This window comes from Adelges cooleyi, unplaced genomic scaffold (genome assembly GCF_023614345.1).
Source record: "Adelges cooleyi isolate 19-005CV unplaced genomic scaffold, UGA_ACOO_1.1 ACOO_flye_CR_arks_rails_tigmint_CR_PRNA_108, whole genome shotgun sequence".
NCBI lineage: Eukaryota > Metazoa > Arthropoda > Insecta > Hemiptera > Adelgidae > Adelges > Adelges cooleyi.
In genome coordinates, this window is record NW_026095761.1 from 6958935 (window position 1) to 6976580 (window position 17646).

At 30.9% G+C, this 17646-nt stretch overlaps 1 protein-coding gene across 4 annotated transcripts in view; it reads right to left on the minus strand.

Annotated features, from left to right (window-relative positions):
• Positions 1–17646, minus strand: part of LOC126839480 (BAI1-associated protein 3) — a 124697-nt gene that overhangs the window by 43031 nt on the left and 64020 nt on the right. For all 4 annotated transcript variants that reach the window (XM_050574811.1, XM_050574831.1, XM_050574822.1 and 1 more), the window contains one exon: positions 1571–1739. In XM_050574811.1, coding sequence (XP_050430768.1) covers positions 1571–1739 — 169 coding nt within the window. The remainder of the gene's footprint in view (positions 1–1570; positions 1740–17646) is intronic.

Here is a 17646-nt window from a genome sequence, read left to right on the forward strand (position 1 = left end):
TTACACGTATCGGTAAAACGTTTGCCATTTTTTTGAAAACCCGTTTTTGCTAGCGTGTAGTCGAACTCAACCGTTTTGTTTAATAAAAATGCAAGGAAAATATAATTTAATTGTTGAGATGTATATCGTTTGAGAGCTGCGCCAATGGCCGACAAAATGAGTGAGAGAACAGATTGAAATAGTTTGGAAGTGTTGAACGAAAGGAAGAAAATGAAATAGTATTATAAATGAGAGAGATTAACATAGAAAAGGTATTCAAAGATGTTAAGGTAAAACGAAGTAGAAGTGTATTGAAGTTAACAATAAATATATGGAATTACCAAATAAAATATGCCAAATAGGTTTTGTGAAAAAAGATTATTCGGCTGACCGACCCTATTTATTTAGGTTAAGGTAAAGGAGGAGAAGATTTTAAAACATTTTATAATTTTAATTTTTAAGAGTAAATTGAGCGTTGAATATAAACTTGATTTATCAATTGATAATATTAGATGTACAGCTTAATTACATTCCGGAAAATTAAGTCGAGCAGCTAAATCGAGTAATCTGTTAGTTTTCTTAGTTCTTTTTCGACTGTTGCTCGTTTAGCTCCGAAGGTAGTGTTCAAAAGAAAGTCGTTAAATATTTTTGTTGTATTTATATTCGTAATTTAGCTTCGACTGGTAGCTGAGTAATAATTGTTTTTACAATGATGTTTTTATTCTTCTTATATATTTTCGTGACTGTATCTACGATAAGTATGCCCTAAGCCGTTGACCCGGTTTCTTTATGATCATAAATCGTAGGTACTTGAATTTTTTGGTTCTTTATTGGGCAAACATTTAAAATTAAAAAAAAAGGTGTTATAACATTTTTCAAGGTCTTCACATTCACATTATTAAAATTAAGGCGTGCTAAATTTGTTTAAATACATAATCTTCCGGACTTGTGTGCGATATTCTTTAGATATAGAACTACCGATATACAAGAAAACCGAAGAAAATATCATTAACCACCATTTTTCCCGGGAGTTGTAGAAAGGGAATTTGAAAGCGGTTTTGTCACTACTTGTGTGTTTAGATGTGGTCAAAAACGGTAATTACCGCACCGAAGGTAAAAGACGTATTTGGAGAAATTCGTTAGCTACAAGACCTTTATTGAGACACAGCAGTGAGTAGAGAAGATATTTCGGTAAAACCGATAATTAAACGTCGCCGTCGAGTTTTGACGGTTAAAAACAATTGACGATAAGTGGCAGATCACATAACTGTTGTTTTCTGACAACATATACTTGCGTTTCGCCCAGCGTGAGACTGACCCTTTGGAAACCCTTGATAGGTTTTTTTCCCACCACACGACCACAAATAAAAACCGTAAATAGCCGATTTATTTTCCCGGGAACCTCTTAACGTTCACCGACAAACGAGTGCACTAACAGCACTGGAAATCCGAGGCTAGCACACAAAAACGTTGACGACATTTATTCTATTATAGACTTCACAGACACACGCAAACTGCCTAATGACCACTGGACCCTTAACCTGGACGAGTGGTTTAGACTGGAGCTGTTGTTCAGACTTTAAATTAATACCTCTTTGGGCTGTATGCTGGACACGGGCGGTGGTTTGACGCCGACGCTGAGCTCGGGCGGGGGACTCTCGTCCTGCCGGCTGTCCTTGATCATCTGCAAACGCCTCTGGTCCAATTTCCACTGTAGACTGCTGTACTTTTCAAAAAACGAACCGTCCGTTTCGTGCACTCTGGAAAACGAAAAAGAAAAAAAAAATCATAATTAATTAATGTGCTTATTGCATAATAGTATGTTATCTAGGCACGGTGGGAGCGTGGGATGAGAAGGATACGTTATTTAGTCTAAAAAAGTCGAAGTTCATTTTAGAAAATAATACCGTTAAATGTATAAAAAAACAATCTTTATATTGTTTAAAAAAAACCAATACTCCCAGGACGAAAACTGAAAAAGTTATAAAAACTTTTATACAAATATTAAAAACAGATTGGTTGTATGTAAAATATATTATATTGTATGTATAATACATTTAAACATTTTTATATTATTATTTTTTTAAGTAATTAATCAATTTTCCAAATACATTTGAAAAGTATTACTCGCATAAATACATAACTCATACGAATTATTTCGAATAGATACATTTAAAATACTAAATTAAAACGCTGAACAATATTTTTAGGATATTTCAATTTTCGCTTTCTGAGCTATAATATTTTCCAATAAATCCCAACGAAAAAATTGTCGGAACTATTAATTTTATTGCATTTCTGTCCGATGAAAGCGGCCGAGTCATTGAATAAGAGCAGAACTTTAATTTAATATTGGGTAAGAAAGTAAATTGATTGGTGAGAATAAAATCGAAAAGGTGGATCCCGCTATCAACTCATAAATACGCCTTCGCGGTTGCAGTGTCGCTGTTTGAACAGTCAAGCCAACAAACAACAATGAATTATTATGCTTTGGAAAACGCTACTTATTTAAATAAATCTAATAATAAGTCAGCCGAACGGCAACGGAGGCTTTGTTCAAATATGTAGAATCGAAGAGACCAATACAACAAATCCACGGCCGCGACGGCATTAACTTCTTTCTTGGTCGGTTAGTTTCTGATAGTCGTTAAGCCGACGACAAAGTACCAAGCAACTTTTCGTTAAAAAAAAAAAAAAAATTTCTGTTGTAAAAAGAACGAAAAACTCGGATTTAAAATTTTTAAATCTCGCCAGCTGTACATTATTTTGGTTTATTATCATACTGATGGTAACAATTTAAACTTTCCTCGTCGGACCAACTTTTACCATTTCTCTTTTACTGTACATATTTTTTTTTTTAATTTTTACTTCCAACTTATTGGTTTTTTTCTCGAACGTTGGCGTGTGTCCTGATCGTCGGAAGCATAAACTTCAGCCATTAAAATACACACAATATACTACACTTTTTAGACTATATCATTACTTAAAATTTTTTTAAGGCAAATTTTTAACATCACCATTATGTAGTATTAAGTTTCAACCGCACATATACCGAATATTTTCAATCGTGTTGTCAATTTTTTTCCACTTATAAAACCAGCAACTAATTACCTTGTTAGTTTTTATCTAAAGAAGCATTAGAAACGTGCAAAATTTATTTACCACATTATCCGTAAAAAAAAGTAGGTATTACTATAAAAAAATTACTTAAAACTTTAAGTTCTAATTTACAATTAAGTAAATAAGTTTTGAAATTACCACTTACACGAGAATGATCTAATGAAACCAATAACTACATAGCTTTGAATGATTACTATTCCACGGGTTCGAGATATTGTTTAATAGAAATGAATCATTTAAATACTTATACTTCTTGTATGAATTACTTGTTATAACTCTCGACTTACATTACTCGTTTAAGAAATGAAATGCTAATAATGTGTTGCCCTCTGTAGCGTTGTTATTTTTTTCTGTAGACCATAGAAAATAGTTACAGTATAAATCCAAGACAGCAAAATAAAACAATATTTTTAAATTGTTGTTTAAATGTTATTAACACATAAAACATATCATTATATTGCTTAAAATTAAGAGAGTTGTGTTATTGAATTTTAAACGTATTATAAGAAAATCAATTTTATTGCAATTTAAATTTGTATATAATAAAACTTATAGTATGACCTAATTTAATTTGGTGCTCTGTTTGTTTTTGAACAATAAAATCGAATACAGCTTAATAGTTTTGATATAGTCAATAGGAAAGGAATTTTCTAGAAAATTTACACTAAAAAAAATGTGTTTTAGAAACTGAAAAATGTTTTAATTAATTTTAAAACAAATTTATATAAACCACTGATGTTTTTAGGCATTAAATCTATATTTTGTTTTTTTTTTTTAATTATTTGATCTACACTTAATTTTATTAAAAACTCAGATATGCTGTACAAATTGTAAGCTTACCTATTTCTTATTATAAAAATTTCATGGTTTTTCTAGTTTTTTTTATCAATTTCCCCCTCCCCAAAAAAAAAAATTTGGTTAATTGTTATTTTAGTTCTTATTTAGGCTATTCTACAATTACGTTTAAGTAGGTATACTGAATTAAGTCGTTATGTCAAAAAAAAAAAATCATTACAGATAATAGAAAAAAAAACAATTCACTTCGTTTATTGTTGGATAAATCAGACTAATCTTTTGATTCACTCTGTATGAATTTAAGTTTTATTTTAATTTGTATATATATATATACCAGCGGTATAATAGCACTAGACGTCCTGTATGTATTTATGGATACTATCGACGATTGAGTTTTAAAGCGTTATTGTTCCAACAGCTAAAAGCACATGCCGTCGTGACCGGCATCATATTATTTAGAACGGTCATGTACTGGCGCGCACAATAAACACTCGACAAGTGTTTGCACTAAATAAAATGGAAACGTGGCAAAAATTAATTTTTCCAAACACTTGTTGGCCGGTATGAGTGGTATTTTCTGTATAATGTCCGTTAAATGTATCTGCTCTTATAACATTTTAATCTCTGACGTTGATCTTGGACGTTATCATATTGTAATACGTGTATTGATATTATTGCCATGACATTATATTATATTGATCTAATGTATTTAACTGTTGAAAACGGAGTGTGTCGGACGGGAGGGTAAAAAATAGGTCACGTTTTAACTAAACGAAATAGGCTTTCCCCACGTTCCCCGTCCGGTAGGTACTGTCGGCTCCCTGGGGCTCGCCACGAAAAAATTCCCATGTTTTGTGTTTATACAAATGCCTAAAACATTTTTGCAAGCTGCCTTGGTGATGTATACCGACGACGGTGTTTACCGCGTGCCGGACCGAATTCCAGTCCGGAAATCCAACGCGAGCCGTTCAGGGTAAAAAACAAGAGAGAGAGAGAGGGCTTCGGTGCCGGACATCCCTTTTGATAAGAAAAAACGGTTCGTGTTGAAACCCACCAACATTATTTACGTTTGTCGCATTAACCGTCGTTTCGCCATTGCCTCACTCGGATCGATTTTAACACATTTCCGATGGCTAGTATAATAATAATATGTGAAAAAAAACATAAAAAACTGGGTCGAGGGTCGGTGGGAACGGAGATTAAGTTTTTTTCTCTAAACTATATTTATAATATGTGTACAAAAAATAACATACGCAAATTGGATGCTATATATTTTTACTTAACGCGAAAGCATGATAGAAAAAAAAAGTCCAACGACCCCACTTCAGTTAAAATTAAGTTAATGAAGGTTTTTTTAAACAACTTCAAAAGTAAGTTTCTGTTACTAAATATGATTGCGTCGTCGTATTAACGTCATGAAAAATATACATATGGAGAAAAAAAACCGTTTGGGATTATTACTGTATTTGTGCGGAACTTCTTGATCGAGAAAGGGATTTGTATGAAAATTTCATAGCTTTTATTTTTACTCGTTGAAACCCGATTTACAGGGCTCCAATACAACTCTTCAAGAACCCATATTTTAAAGATCACCCTTATATATATATATAATATTGATCAGTAAGTTTTGTCCTGTGGTTACCTTAGAAAAAAAACGTTTTATACCCTTGAGCAACACAAAAATGCCGTCCTTAAATTTGTACAATTCACACGCCCATGGAGGGTATTTATTTTTTACCCTATAGTCTTATTAACTAAATTTAAATTAATGATATTCGAATTAAAGCATTAAAGGTTAATTTTAAAATATATTCAACTAATTAAACATTTTTTATAATGAAGTTTCCACAAGAAATCAAGGTTTTAAAATGTTACAAAATGTCTACATGTTTTGTAAATATGTTCAATATGTGTACTATATATAACAATATTTTGTAAATAAAATTTCATAAACATCGAATTACTTGCAAAAAAAAAAAAATTGATAATATGTTTAACAGTATATGCAAATGCTTTGCTGTTTGGATTTTATGAAATTATTAAAGTCAATAATTAAAATTAAAAAAAATATTTGTATGTGATTTTTTTCTGTAATTCTTGGAACGTTTTCAACTTATTTATCATTTATTATTAACGCCCTCGAGCAGTATCCGTTTCATTGAAGTCTTAAGATCACATCAATAAATGATAAAAACCATAACGTTTCAATGTGTTTTTTTTTTATATTTTAACAAATACTTTTAGTATTCATACGGTCCAATTAAAACGATTATTTTTTACTGTATTGTATGAATATTATAAGAGTGTGTTTTGAAAACAAGAAAAACGTTATGATTTATTTCGTCGAAGTTACAAATCAGCGGTTATCTATTTCATGTCTATATTATGGAAATTACACAAAATCGGCATTCACCAAATATGTTATGTGCTCGGGGAATGTGTGGGATTAGCTGGATCAGTTGGCTGTAAAAGGAAGAACCGCATCGTCGGGCCATGTATGATTGGAATTCGAGCGTACGGCACAATAATAATAATTGTTCGACAAGCTCGTAATGCTGTTTATTCCAACAATGCTGTTCGTTATTAATATTAGGTTATGATTTAAGTAATATTATGTTTGAGTCTAGTTTATGCAGAAGTCAAAAAGCATGTACCGAACTTTCCGTTACGAAACCCCAAAACAACCTTTTACAATAATAAACTTACATTTACCATCATCAAGTTGAGTGAATATTACTGCGAATCGACATTATGCGAAATAAATCACCCTCCTCCGAGTTCAAAACTGTATAACCTTAATGCATAATTTTCACCGAATGTAATATGCTTGAAGCATTGAAATATTTTCAGTAAATGGAACATTTTAAATGTCAACATTGCAATAATCCAACAAGGATTTTTCCAGATATGTCTCAACGTCGTTTGTGGTGTACAACCAAACAACGACTGTACCAAACGATGGTTAATGACCAGAGAAAAAAATTTAATTAACCATTCGTCATAGAAAAGAAGTAAATTTTTGTTTTGAGTGTTTCGATATTTGTAATTTGTAGCTTTTGGTCAAATTCCACGAAACCAAGAAAATCTTCCATAAAAAAAATACTAAATTTACATCCAAAATAACATGTGAACATGATACTATGTATAGAATATTTTGATTATACGAAAATGGAGTTTTCCGCGGCAAAAGAGTTTATTATAAAAGAGATTTTTTTTTTAGGGTACCTAATATTGAAGAGTTTGACGACCCCAATTTTTATACTTATTAATTAAAAACTGGCTACCTACACATCATATTCTGCCCATGGTCAGCTGGTATGAACGAGCGAGGCAAATTATAATTACCATTACATTCGCTGCAGAAATGTTAATTGATAATAGTTTAATTGGAACGTAAATCCTAAATCTAGATTAAATACAACTTAATCAACAGTCTTTGAGTGTAACTTTCTGTCCGTCAAAAACTTACTCGACACACTTGTAACACAAAGGGGAAAAAATGGAAATGTTTATTATGAGACGTGGATAATTCTTGGACAAATGATAAGCGAGACCGATGATCATAAAACGTGTTTACAACTTACTTTCAAGGCAAATATTAGAAGATTGAGTATTTGTTAGTGCTAATGTCAATATTGTCACTGCTCTAATCATGTTATAATATCAGTCAATATACCATTACGATTTCATGCGAGTATTTCTTAAAATAATTTGTGGACTTACGGACAACACTTAGAAAACTTCTGAATTAAGACAAATTTATCACGATTTTTCGCTCACGTTGTTCCAGGATTAAATGATCAAATCCAACCCCATTCTGACCTATATCCATGTCTCATGTGCACACGCTTTATCATACTGCCATAATGCCGATAGAATACAGTATTAACTTCGACTAAAATCCAGGAGTGGTAAACAATACAGCTCGCTCGTCCATTTGTCAACCCACTTTGAGTAAATTAATGATCGACCATAGGTTATAATTGTCGGGTCGAAAGGCAACAAGTGTGTGCGATTGGTCGTGGCCTATTTTTTTTTTTTTTTTTGGTAACCGAAAACCAACACGATAATTTACAGTAACAACAGTCGTGTCACGATATTTCAAATCTAATTGAAGGGCATAGGGGAAAAACGGTAGTAGTCACATTATGAAAAAACATTTTTTCAAATATATGCCGTTAATTTTTTTTATTTATGTCAATAGATTGTTTAAATAAAAACATTTTTTTTTTTGAATAGCTTTTAATGTGATTTTTGTAAGAGGGAGAGGAATTCACGAACTTTGTTTTTGCTATACTCTAAAACTTTCATAATGTGACTACTACCGTTTTTACGTTATTTCGGCGAACCGCGTTTCCAGCTCTAACAAATCGGTTCGTATAAAAGCTATAATGTTGAGTGTCTTGGTCCACTTGTTTTTTTTTTAGTATGACTGGAGGTCTATCTAGAATTTTGGCATCAATTTTCCGACACCATTGGAGAAATGTCGTAAGAAACAGCTGATCATGGATGCTGGTAAGGGATAAGTGATAAGATAGAAATAAGCTAATTAGGGCTCCTGATAAGAGACCAACGATAAGAGATCAGTGACTATAGATTAAGTAAATACAAAGAAATATCCGATTAAAGAAAGCTGATAATTGCCCCTAATGAGAAATGAATGATAAGTGTCATAAGAGATAGCTGATATGGGATAAGTAATAAATGAATAGTAATAAGGGACTACAGCTGTAATGGCTTCTGGTAAAAAAAAAGGTGTTAAGTGACAAACTGAGGGAGTTGTAGATAGAGAGACGGAAGAGGAGGGGAGGAAATGAGTGAAACATGAATATGAACTTTAACCTTGAGACGTTTTCATGATGTAATGCTTTTTCTTAACGGGAAAAAGTTTTTTTTCCGTTAGGTTTACTCTGGAAAATAAAATAAAAAAACGAAAACAGGGTTTTAGGATGCTAAATATTTGATCGGTCCGCAGTAACTTGCGGTTTAACCTAATAATTTACAAACATAGGCCACGTTATAATGTATTATAGATGTGCTTGCCGTCTCGTATCTATACGGATATACCCTGTGGACTACTCGTTCCTAAAAATACACATGTGTATAGTAGTAACTGAGCCGGGAGCCAGACTTAATTTTGGTTTCATTTAGGCCGAGCACTCGAAATTACTATATCGCATGTCAAATAACCATGTACAACACAACGTCGGTACACGTTTCTTGGATACGTTAACATATTATAATTTCTTGATCACATAACGAATTCAATTTGAACTTTCACTAATATTATAATTTGAGTTTGGGTAATTTAATCGAATACCTAAAGCAAAACGCATTTTAACTAAGTATAAAAATATATTTTGTCTAGGTTTGGTGGCAAATAGTATCATAATAGTATAGGTCCATTCTTAGCTAGGTTCAATAATCGTAGAACTAAGAATAGTTCCGCAAATGCAAAAAAGGAAACTAGATCTCCGACTCGAGAATCTACTTGAAATATGAGCAAACTTTTTCGCCGTTTTAGTTGAAGACGATTTTATTCTTTATGTTGACACTTTTTACCTTGTTCGTTTTACATTTTTTCTTTTATTATAAAATATATTTCCTCGTCACGAATAATTGTGTGCATTGTATACAATGTTAATACGTTTCGAACTTGTCAGCGCTAATAAATCTCACACTGTTGTGACAATAATTATTTATAAACGGTGTAATTTATTAAGTAATTATTATTGTCAGTGGTAAACTGCGATGGTGAAACAACTGTTTTTTGCTGATCACTTAATTGATACTGAAATATTCAAACGTGCTGTAACCCGTAATAACCAATAAAATATTAACCATTCGACCTTTTCAATGCATTCTGATTGTTTTTTTATAAATATGAATTATTTTAAGAACCTCAAAAAAAATTTTAATTAAATAATTATACAGTTTATAAATAAAAAAAAAATTGTTAAAATGTTTTTACACGTAATTTAATACAATCCCGATTCATGTAAAAACACTTGAATTTGTTTAAATATTTAACAGAACTTCGAAAAACTCAATAAAAAATTAGTTACAATATTAAAAAAAAGAAAAACCAAAAAATTTCAGTAATTTTAAGAGAAGTTGGTTTTTTACTTTAAATTAACTATCCTATGGCCGTACACAGAAATCAATATAAAAAAAAATCAAAATCAAAAGCGTCACTGAAAATTTACCGATTCCGAACATTTCTAACCCATTGTAGAATGTTGGATTGATAGGATTTTACACATACACACACAAACGGTCGTAGAACTATTCTGTTAGTACTGAAACAAAAATTGTTTTTCAACAGAAACCATGTACCGTCAATTGACTACATAATAAAAAAACGAGTCTACATAGCGATATAACTTAAAATCATTATCTAATAGTAATGCAATATTTTCGGCACACTATGTGATTATATAATGGTCACACACGAGTGTCATTTGAAATCATACAATATTATACTAAAATGATAGTATCTAATGTCAAGGTTTTCGAATATATATATATATATATATATATGTTCAAATGGGTAATATATCAGCTATTAAATCGCACGGCACACCGGTCTCTTACGATTCTTAAACATGATTTTATAATTTAATTATTTGGTTATATAAAAAAATATTATTTCTTTAGGTTTTTTTTTACGATGATTAAAATATACTTTGGTCGAAGCAGTCAAATAAAAGTTAACTATAAAAAAAAAATATTATCTTTGAGCCGACTTCAAAAAAGGAAAAGGTTATCAATTCGACTCTCGTTTAATATTATATAGGTTTTCCCATGAGATTTTAACCAATAAAATACATAGTAAAACATATGAACGATGACTTTTTACTTATTTTAAATGAAAAAAATACTTCATAATGATATTGAAGTTATAAAACATAAAAGCTGTTTTTGCTTTGAAACATTTCAATTAAATAGACACGTCATAGCTTTATAAGGTTGAATTATTTAATGGAATAATAGTGTAATGGATGATAAAATATAAGATAGATAGATTCTATACCTAAAAAAACTAGAGTGTACAAAATAACAAAACCTAACTAATATAAGTTTGTGAACAAGGTTTTTTTTTTTTAATTGTGACTTGTTTAATTTGGTTAATTTGAACTACATAATCATATTTACTGACAGTTTTAGCAATAATTTACCCATACCTGAACTACTAAAATTGATACATTAGTTCTTAAAAAGGATTTTCTTATTAAGTTTCCTAGTAAATATTCAAAAAGTTAAAATCTATAAACAATATTATTGTACATCAAATGTACTTATTTTTAAAATTTGAAATAAATTCTTTTAAGTCGGGTTTTTATTAAAACTTCTATTACACTCCATTGGTTTGTTAACCGTCTAAAATAATTTGTATGATTTTCTTTAAGATACACTTAAGATGTAGGCACCCAATAGAAGGATGGGCTCCCATTAAAGGATATTGTTACTTTGTAGGACAGCTTCAATTAGTGGAACATAGTGAGTGGAGTGTTTTGAAAATCATATTCTGGAAATTCGTCTGTTGTGAAATCAAGACCTCTGGGCGTGGATATATAATATTACATTTTGACTGTTTTTAGCTACTATTTTTACAGTGTTCAAGTAAAATATAGAGTTTCCCAGGGAAAATTAGAAGGGTTCGGGCCTTAATAACATAGCGAATTCCTAAATTACCAAAAACGGAAGAGATTTTGTATTAGTACATATTGTTGAACAGCTAAATCGTAACGGATTGGCTCATGTTTTTGAACGTTTTTAAGGAAACCAGAACCGTATTATATTGCGTGTGGAATATATTATATTATTATTGAACCCGATTATGTTATTATTTTAATTGAGGAAGTCAAGTCGATGCGAAATCTTCGACGTAGTGGCGCCCTAGCGACGCTGTGGCCGAATAATATTCTAAGAAGCTAAATACAGTTTGCAGAATATAAACGTTGCGAGGTCACTTCGATTTAAAAATGATAAAAGTCTGCAGAGTTGTATTATTTTTCGGTACTGAGTTAAACCCAGTAAAAAAAGGGGGGGGGAAGTTTCAGATTTCTATGAAATATTACAATAATAAAGAAATGTGATGAAAATGTGTTATTTTGTTCAAATGTTCATAAAATATTAACCGAATATTTAATGATCGTTTGCTTAATAAATTAAATTTAACTTGATTGATTTAGCATATTAAATCGATAACTCGATCACTATTAATTATTTGACTATAATTTCGTTTCATCGTCAGCAAAACGAATATTATTATTCTTTACAAAAGTAATATATCACATCGACAAGAAAGAGAAAACGTAACCTCGCGGTGCATAATTTTTATCTTTTCGAAGAATTCCAACATTGCTGTTCTTATATTTATGAGCTTTCTGCAAAGCTATACATAAGCTGTACATTTATCAAGACGAGAACAAACATGGTTTAAGGTCTTAGAGAACTGATAGACATCAATATCGCATTTCTAATAATAAGGTCTTTCTTAACATACTCAGCAAGACAAACACATCGTCCATGTTTACTATAATCAATACTTGACGGGGAATAATTTTATGTACTCGATAAAAATTGGCAAGTGAAAACCATTCAAAACACAATATTATATAACGCAATAATGATTTATTATTTAGGTAATAAGAATATAATTTATGGTGTTACATTATTTTATTTATTATTTGCTGTGTTGGGTAGGTAAACTAATTATTTTCTCCTAACGAAGATAACACGTGCAAGCCAAGTATGTACTAGTCTTCCAATATACATGTATTATATTAGTTAAAATGTTCAAAAACCAAATTATTATAAAATATAACAATTAAATTATTAGCATCAAACAATTTTCACTGTCTAATTTTCCACTGTAAATTAAAAAAAAAAAATTCAAATAAAATTATAATAAATGCTTTTAGCTTTGTTGCGAAACTAATAAGGTATTGTTTTTATTTTATATTTAAATAATCGAATTATTTTTAAGTTTGTATGGAATATTCTTTAGTCATAATTCATAATACTATCGATATACGTCGACAAGCCAAAAAAAGTCATAAATTAATTTCCCTCAGAAGAAGTGAAAACTTTTTCTTTGTTTCACTTTTTTAGAGCATTCGTAGTTTTAGAACTTTAAGTTTGAAATTTAGACTGAAGGTAGATCTAAATTATGGCTATAGCACATACAATTTCTCAACAAATCTGTAGTCACGCTTTAATTTGTATTAAGAAAAAATAAAAAAAGGGGGTAAATTACACTTTGACCGTAATAAATGTCTAGATGGTTATATGTGAGCGAATCATCAGCCAACAGGTATTTTTTTTTGAAGATATTTTCATTGCATTGTTTATTTATGAGTAACACTAGTAACGGAGTTTTATAGATAGACGAATAACCTAATGGTATTCACCTTAAACTTAAAATACATTTTCGAAAACATTTAATTACAATTGCACAGATATTTACTATTTTTGAGTCATTTCAACATGGTCATAAAAAATTTCTTATGGTCTGTGACTACACTGACCAACTTGCCCGCACTAATAGTGGCTTTTATAAAATTGCTTATTATTTTAACATCACACATTCGGGATCTAAATAAAATAGCAAAGACATATTTTTTTTTTTAGTACCGCCAGTAATCGAGCCAATCCGAATCACCAACTAAGTACATTTATTAACTGGTATCTTATATCAATGGACACTGTGAGAAGTATGGAGTTAAGCACACGCACAAATGCAATTAAATTCAAAATCGCAACTGTACTTAATGTCGACCGATAAACCCTTATTTATAATAACAACAATTTCCAATGTAACTGTAAATTACTTTTACTATCTGGCCATTTTCAAAATTAAATATACCGTGAATAATTTAATGTTTGCTCGTAAAAACAAAACTTAAAATAGATCATTATATTATATCCAAACTTGCTGGTTTGCTTGGAGTAGGACCAGGGACCATATTATTATGTTGTTCACAGTTCGAAGCAGTAACAAACTATTATATTATAATATAATTGGATTGTTCAGTTTTTAGCATAAAATTACTTATTTGTTATAATTGGATAGTGTATAAATTCTAAATATTGATATATTAAATCAGATGATGATTTATATTATTACATTTTTTTATCAAAATAAAACTCGATAAATGACGGGAAACTTTTGCAATGGACCTACTGGGGTGATTCTATTTAAATAGTTTACAAAAAAAATATACTTAAAATACTACCCGAGTACTTTTATCTGTTCAGTGAGTATTCTAGTGTTATTTAAATAATGTCGATCCAGTATCTACAAATAATTATAAGTGGTACCAAATTTTAGAATATTCAAGAACCCATCGCTCTAGATATTGAAAAAAAATTACCGCTTTATAAAGTGAATTTGAATGTACAAAACATTTAATTACTTTTATACATTTATTCTCGCCTTACATTGTATTTTTTTGCAAGAAGTATGGTTTAAGTCTGGTATTGAAACATCATCTCTCAACCAAACGTTTCTTTAGAGAAATATAAGTAGTTTGCCTCGGCACTAGATGTAATATAATATTTGTATAGAAATGACTTATAAGCCACAACAAATATACGAATTCTTCTGAACCGCTCGAATCGAAAGAAGATGACGGTTAAATTACAAACGTTTATTGTACATTTATTGCAATTATTATTCGCTATAATATAAAATAATAATTATTGTGAGTTGCTACATCTTAAGAAATTCCCTTTGAACAAAGAACGTTTCTGAATTGGTGCGGGTCGTTTATGAATAATTTCCTACCAAACAGTTCTTGGTATTCAAGCAAGATATAAATGCGTTGTTTCTTTGAGTGCTAAGTCATAACTTATATATATATTACTTATATAGAATATAACAGAGTGTCGGGAAACTTAGCATGGTGTACATACGATATAGGCTGAGCCGTGGAAATCCGCTTTAGGCTTTATTATTACAATATTGTGCCCAGACTAATGACTTTGAAATATTTGTTTTCAATTTGTACCAAAATATTCACCAAAGGGAAAATCGCCCATCGTTTGCAATCTGACGAAAAATTTCCTTAGTAATTCCTTTGAAGGAAAAACATATTAGATTAGTCTTAACGTACCGTTCGGCGTTCTTAATTCGGCGCCCAAGATAAATAGCCTTTTGAGTGGTTTGCATACAATTATTCTCCTAGGCGACATTCAGTAATCTGACTTAATAAATTACACTCCGTACAAATAGCTAGACATTATATAATAGTTGCTTCTCAACATATTATGGTATAATACGAATTAAGGCAAATGTACGAAAAATAAAATAACCCTCCCATCTTAACTTTAAAACTCTTATAACTTTAAAAATAGTTATCCAAAACTGTTTATCGAACAGTCAATTTTTTCAGTACATTATTCTCAATTTAAAAAGTTAATAAAATATATACGTTACCACTTAAGTTTAAAAAATTGCTATCAAAAAAATTTAGTTGGGGGAGGGGTAAAAACAAAAAAATAGTGAAAAATTGAGATCACTTGTATAAAAACTATTGGAAAAAATTTGTTTTATTTCTTATTAAACCCTATGAGATATTAAGTGGTTCATGATAAAAGAATCATCCAATATTACTGCATGTATTATTTTTTGTATATTATGATGTACCATTTGCGGCGACTTTATGTTTGATGTATTTGGACGTGTTTTACTTTTTTCGGTTGATTACACAGTTTGATAACAAAAAAAAATAAAAATATCCAAAAGAAGCCTTTTTGAGCTTAGCAAAATGCCATTAGCTCTCTGTCGGCGAATATTCGACGAGTTCTTTATTCACTGAGCCTCGTATGTTATGCCTGAGCTGTTTGGTGGGTTAACAAAAAGGAAGATTACGTTGGATGGTAATGAGGGCACCTTGACTGTTGCCGAAGGCTGCTGTATCGAAATATCGTGTTGATTTGTTGCACCGACGTGAATTTATTTTTTTGTATCATACAATTAGAATATTTTATTGCCATCACAAACTATACCGAAAACGACATGAAATAAGGGAAGGTATTAAAGAAAATAAAGAAAGGCGATGAGAAAAAATAAGGTAAGAGATTAAGGTGGAGAAATACTAAAAATGAAATGTCGAAAGTAAAAAACTGGTAAGGAAGGAAAAGATATAAAATAGTGATAATACATTTAATTGATAGGAAATCGCTGATAAAAGATAAGATTGTGATAAGAAAGGTGATTTGTACTCGGTAGGTCCTCGCTGAAAATATATTAGATATGATTTATGATTTCATTGAGATTCTGGTAATATATGCAATTATTTTTCTTAAAATTATTTTTATCAAGCTTTTAGGAAATTATGTTATATTACTTAAGTTTACGATTAATCTTAAACTGATTAGAGGAGTAGTATAAAACCACTATATAGTTTGTTTAGCCTGTCCAATGGCAACGGATTAACCTATGATTAGGCCATAACCATTACAAATATCGTACCTAAATAAGTTTTTCCCTTGAAGGAATAACATTGGATCATTGCATAATATGATCCCTATTAATAGGTTTATGATCATTTCCCTCCCCTCCTTTTATCTTTAATTCCTTTCCTATCTTCCATTTGTCCCTGATCTATTATAATCTGTCATTATCAGTGGTATCTCATCGCCAATCCTTTATCAGCTATTTCTTATCTCTGCCAGTAAAATAGTGTTGGCAAAACAATGTCGAGTAACTGACATGTCAAATTTTCGACAGACCCCTAGCGATACATATTATCAGCCAGGAAAATTGCTATTGGCTGTCAATTGTCAACCATCGTACAGTAACATGCATATAAAACAGAGTACCGGGTTACATGACACACACTTAGTATAGTAACCCCTATGATTAGTATTATATCACATCGGTGTTGAGAGGACTCAGCCGTGGGCGTACAATCGTTTCGGTCGCATTTGCCTTTAACGATGGTCGATGACGGTACAGAACGAAAGGGCAATGGAGGTATATATGGACGAGCGCACTCGACCTTTTGTTCGGCGAGTAATATCCCGGGGATTTAGGGCCACCCCCTCAAGAATGGCGTCATGAATAAAATATCAAAAGGTATTTGCCAAAATATTTCTCTTCTCCGACTTACACATCTAATCTAACCGTCGGTACTTCCGCCGGCACGTTATTCATGATATTATAGTGGTCGGTTGGAAACGAAAAGGTAGAAATGGAAGAAGTAGGGCACATACGTCATGACGTATTCGCCGAGATAACTTGGCTAACACATTTAATAATATATATATGAACAGAAATGTACAGTGGTACTGTGTCACTGTGGAGACGAAGTATATTGGGGCAGGAGAGGCCACAGGTCTACAAGAATTACTATATAACTGCAAGTGAGAGAGTGACTTTCAAAAATGCATCGATGCAAATCTGTAGATAGTAGAAATACAGATAATAGCATTTAATACAAATGCTTTAAATCATATTTTGAGTTTAAGGGGGACATCAAAAGGGTCGATCGATAATTTTTTGCCATTGTTACCTAAACAGCGAATTACAGTATAATGAAAATATTTTCAAATGCCTGTTGATTCACTTACACGTATCAACTTAAACATTTACAACGGTTACTGTGTAATTTTCTCCTCTTATTTTTAGTTATTTTAATAAAAAAAAAAGTTTGATTATAGATTTTTGAGAAAATAGTGTATATTATTTTAATATGTATCATACTAAGTTGAAAAATATGTAAAACTTGTTGAGTGTTTTCT